Source organism: Nestor notabilis, unplaced genomic scaffold, assembly GCF_000696875.1.
Source record: "Nestor notabilis isolate BGI_N333 unplaced genomic scaffold, ASM69687v1 scaffold30966, whole genome shotgun sequence".
In the NCBI taxonomy this organism is placed as follows: Eukaryota; Metazoa; Chordata; class Aves; order Psittaciformes; family Psittacidae; genus Nestor; species Nestor notabilis.
The window spans coordinates 1-406 of NW_009934732.1; the positions used below are offsets into that span (position 1 = coordinate 1).

At 54.9% G+C, this 406-nt stretch overlaps 1 protein-coding gene across 1 annotated transcript in view; it reads left to right on the forward strand.

Moving 5' to 3' along the window:
- Positions 1-4: 4 nt before the first annotated feature.
- Positions 5-406, forward strand: part of KIAA2026 (KIAA2026 ortholog) — a gene marked incomplete at its 5' end in the record, with an annotated part of 50,239 nt that continues 49,837 nt past the window's right edge. The window contains one exon of the mRNA XM_010017499.1: positions 5-378. Within this exon, the coding sequence (XP_010015801.1) occupies positions 5-378 (374 nt within the window). The remainder of the gene's footprint in view (positions 379-406) is intronic.

The window sequence follows — 406 nt, forward strand, 5'->3', positions numbered from 1 at the left end:
CTGGGAGCAGAGCCTGAATCCCGAGCTGCAGCAGGGATACCGCATCTTGCGTGAGTTTCTCCTGGAGAAGTACCGGCCTCTGACAGCACCGTTTTTGAAGCCCCTTGTGGATCAGGCTTCCGTCAGGGAAGAAGGAGCTGGCTCCCTCTCGGGTCGTAACAGCAGTCACTCCTTTCAGCAGTCGCCAGTTGGAATGTGGTTGTTGAAGATGGAAGAAAAATTTTCCAGCGGGCAATACACGGGGATAGCAGATTTCGTGGGTGACTTCCGGCTAATGCTGGAGACTTGTTACCGGCTGCATGGTGTAGATCACTGGCTCTCCAAACAGGCCCAGAAGCTGGAGATGATGCTGGAGCAGAAGCTGGCGCTGCTGTCACGGTAGGGGGAGAAAACTCAAAAAGGGACC